Source organism: Prenolepis imparis, unplaced genomic scaffold (genome assembly GCF_030444845.1).
Source record: "Prenolepis imparis isolate NDT839.2.m4 unplaced genomic scaffold, iyPreImpa1.0 SCAF_249, whole genome shotgun sequence".
Classification (NCBI taxonomy): domain Eukaryota; kingdom Metazoa; phylum Arthropoda; class Insecta; order Hymenoptera; family Formicidae; genus Prenolepis; species Prenolepis imparis.
Window position 1 is genome coordinate 11,804 of NW_028141407.1, and position 4,293 is coordinate 16,096.

Sequence of the window (4,293 nt, forward strand, 5' to 3'; positions counted from 1 at the left end):
CCATTCCCCCTCTACTCACATACACTTCTACCTATGATATGTTTACGACTTGACACGCCCTTTCTAACTTACCAAAGACGTTAAAACACAACCTTTCCCAGCGAAAAACTACACATATGGATGCAATATCAGACCCTCGCAGCTTGGCGGCCTGATTCAGAGAACTAGCAAAATACGAAAGCGTCCTCGAAAAAATAATAACAAAAAGAGAGAAGAGAATTTTTATTTATCATTAAGCATCTATGTAAGTTAATATAGTATATATTCCTCGCTACGATAAGCTTCACCCTAAATAATTAACATCTACGCATTGGTTCTAACTGATCTAATTAAAGTAATTTTAATGAAATATATATATCTTAAGTATAGAACGTACATATATACCCAAGTACAATTCTTATATCTTACTCAGTTGCAAAATAAAGTTATAAGACATATAGCATATATATATAAAAAAAAAAAGGAAAAAAAATAATAATTTACATATTCATAATTTTAGAATAAAACGTGCATATAATCTATTATAATTCCATACTTTACTCGGTGACAAAAGGATACCTCATATACTATATATATATATAGATATATTTATAAAGAAAAAAAAACCCCCAAAAAGCACACAAAAAAAAATAATAATAATAAAACAATATATATATATTTACGTATAATTAGAATAAGAATATATATATATTCAATAATAATCACATATATATATATCCTACTTGATTACAAAGCTATAGGAATACAAACATACACATATAATCATAATTTTAAAGCAATATCACATACACGAACAATTAGATTAAGAATATCTATATATATATACTTCACTATGCATTATTACAGACATGTTGTCGTACTTCGCGATTCTCGTTCTCGTTAATTCGATTCACGCTCTTATTGGATTCGATTGTGGCGGACAACACCTGAATATTACTTCGGTATCGTTGCTCGATGTTGGAGAATGCAATCTTGATATACGGAAACCCAATTCGACTGACGTCTACATGCAACTCTTACAACTCTCGGACTACAATCATGCAGAAGTCATCCAGTGCAAGGTGGAAATATCACGGACAATTTACCACTGCGGAATGCACTCGCATGTCTCCATAGTCCATAACGGAAAGGCAGATTATATCCACGAAACCGGATATACAGTGTGCCGAAGGGCATTCCAAGATGGAACATTCTCTCTCGGAGATAGCAATATCATTCACGGACTAAGAGCTAATCAGACTACTTATTATAGTCTCACCTTAGCCGGACGCACTAATAACGACGGAACCTGCAAAGGCACTCAGTACTCCGACCCTTACGGAACCTGGGACAACGTCGTTGTTCAAGCCGTCGTCAAAATCTCCTTGAGGACATCGCACGTTCCCGTACAATTAAACTCCGGAAAAATAATATTAAAATCCGGAACCATTTGTCTCTTGAGCGAAGGATTTTGCATCGATTCCGAAAACGGATACTCGTATTGGAAATCCTTGCCAACATCTGCTTGCAATTTCCATCAATATGACGTTCTTTATGAGGGTTTAGCAACTAAAATTACAGATAATTCAACTAACCCTCTTTCTCCAATTATTTATAGTCTGACTACGCAGGACGTCACGTTCGCACTTACGAAGACAAAAGAACAACCCTTGTGCGGATACACTTTATTTCGCACAGAGCACCCTAAGCTCTTTATCCTAGAGACAAAGCAAGGCGATACCTTCGCCAGCCGAGGTATCATCCCCGTGGACAACCTGGATATATTCACATATATGAATTCTAAATTCGTGTATGTGGAAAAACACATCCGACAACAAATGACTTCATTATATTATAATGTTATGCAACAAAAATGCGAATTAGAAAGACAGGTAATCACCAACGCCCTGTCTTTCGCTACTCTTCAACCAGATGAATTCGCATATCGCCTTATGAAAGGACCCGGCTATATGGCAGTTACAACCGGGGAAACCACGCACATCGTCAAATGCATACCTGTAGATGTTGTAGTAAGGAAAACAAAGGAATGTTACACGGAATTACCTGTAACCACCCGCAACACTTCCTTGTTTCTCACCCCGAAATCCCGGATAATTTCTAAATATGGAAATCAAAGGGAATGCAGTTTTGAATTACCAACTATGTACCGTATCGAGGATACATGGGTTCAATTTACACCTGAACCTCAAATCAGACAGTTACCTCCGCAACAATTAAAACCAATGACGACATTAACCTGGGATTATTTGACGCCAGGAGCCCTCGCTGTCAGCGGAATATACTCCGAAGAAGATATAGAAAAACTGAGGGATCACATTATGTTCCCCGCAGAGAAACCCGCTCTTCTAAATACAATTGCAAGAGGAATTACGGGATACTCCATTAACTCCGACGCTGTCTCCATGTATAATTTATTGGACGAAGCCTCTCTCAATAAAATTGCCGAGAGTGCCGCCTCACGAATATGGACCGGATTTATTTCATTCGGATCCGCAACTGCTGGAATCCTTGGCATTCTAATAATTATTCGCATCATAAAAGTCTTCGTCGATACAGCTATTCACGGTTATGCCTTACATTCCGCCTATGGATGGAGCATGCATTTGGCTGGAGCCATTTGGAGCTCTCTCACTCATCTACTACTTCATCTCGCACGAGGACCTGTCGATAGGACCGACAATAAAAAACCAGCCAAGGGACCACCTTCACCTTCTGCTCCTGAAGACCTCTCCAGGGAACCTACCGTAATCATTAATGGGTTTTCAAGACCAAATGATAATGCCTCATCCAACATCGAATCAGCAACTACTAATAATGTTTCTGATATTAATTCATATCAAAATTTAAGAGATCGTTTAAAAGATCTCGAACAAATTCCTTCGAATATATCGCAATTTGTTCTTAAATAAGGGGGGAGGTGTAACGTCCCGTCATTTTCGCGAAACCATATTTTTGCGCGCTACTGTTTTTCCTGCGCCAATACTTAAAATTTAAGGATAATTAATGATTTTCCTCTTTACATATAATTGTTTAGACTAAAATCAAGCATTTATATTATTAATTACTAACCATATCAAATCTAGGGTCTCCAGTTATCTAGTTCTAACTAGCCGCTACCAGGAACTAGCGATCCGACCAATCAAACGTCATCCGAGACCCCTGAGCGTATACTTCAACTAACCAGTTGTTATTATATGAAACTAACCCTTAGCAATAAGAATATATTTTAATCATGACTAACCCACCTATATATGAATATTCAATATTAATTAAACAATATAATAATATTATTTATGGAATCAGAAACATAATAACTTGTCGAACTTTACTTAACGATTTAAGACTTATAGTAATGAGTTTTAGAAGTATTTTAATCATTGACAGAATTATTATGAGGAAGGTTCCATAAATCCTTATCTTGCGATGCATTGTAACGACAAGCCTGCGACAAGCATTCGATGAATTACTAAAAGTGTTCAAACACTTAATATTTTAAGATTTCATCCGCAATTATATTTACGAAGCCTTATTTCAGTCATTAAATGATTTCGATAACGAACCCAAGATTATTAAGATTTATTGAGTAAATTATTAAATGAAGAGACTTATAAATAAGGCCCAAGTGGATATAATTAAAGAGAATATTTTATTATAGAATTAAGTCAAACGAGAACAAGAAAGTCTCGATATTACGTTATGGAATCATAATTCTATAATTTAGAAATAACTTAATCTTACCCTATTGCATTAAACTCAAGTTTTATTATAAATTATCAATCATTAAGAATTCCAATTAATAACATAAAATAAATTATATAAGAAATGATTCCATAAACGTACAAATGAATATTTGGCGAACTACAAGAAACTTTAACATGTATCTATGCGCAGACCCCTCTAAAATCAGCTCACAATCAGCAAGTAATTAAGTGCCGATCGTAGGTGACAAGCCGCTTCCGTCCGTTATCTCCCTCGCGTTATCGGATGCTAGCGTTCAAACCACAAAAGAATAATAAATTAGACACTTCTTGGAATCGTCGCTCCTCATCTCAAGCTCACCGCCTAACTTCGATATCCGGTCCAGATTATCTAAAACTCGTAAATTGATAGTTGACACCTAGAGCGTTCGCTCCTGCGGGTCACCGTATCGTGACCTCTTAGTACAATTTATTGTGACATATTCCAAGAAAACGTCTTTCTTAGAAATCCCCACCAAAAGGGAATTGCACACGACACTCAGATTTTTCTCTATTTGATGGGTATATAAACCCTTAATTCTTAACTTCATTGCGG

General features: G+C 36.3%; 1 protein-coding gene across 1 annotated transcript; it reads left to right on the forward strand.

Annotated features, from left to right (window-relative positions):
• Positions 1-848: 848 nt before the first annotated feature.
• On the forward strand, positions 849-2,909 carry LOC145948120 (uncharacterized). The gene has a single exon (XM_083057877.1). The coding sequence runs from the start codon at positions 849-851 to the stop codon at positions 2,907-2,909; it is 2,061 nt and encodes a 686-aa protein (XP_082914003.1).
• The last annotated feature ends 1,384 nt before the right edge of the window (positions 2,910-4,293 follow it).

Bases quoted from the DNA above. Each gene is read 5' to 3' on its own strand.
- LOC145948120 (XM_083057877.1), top strand. From the start codon at position 849: ATGTTGTCGTACTTCGCGATTCTCGTTCTCGTTAATTCGATTCACGCT.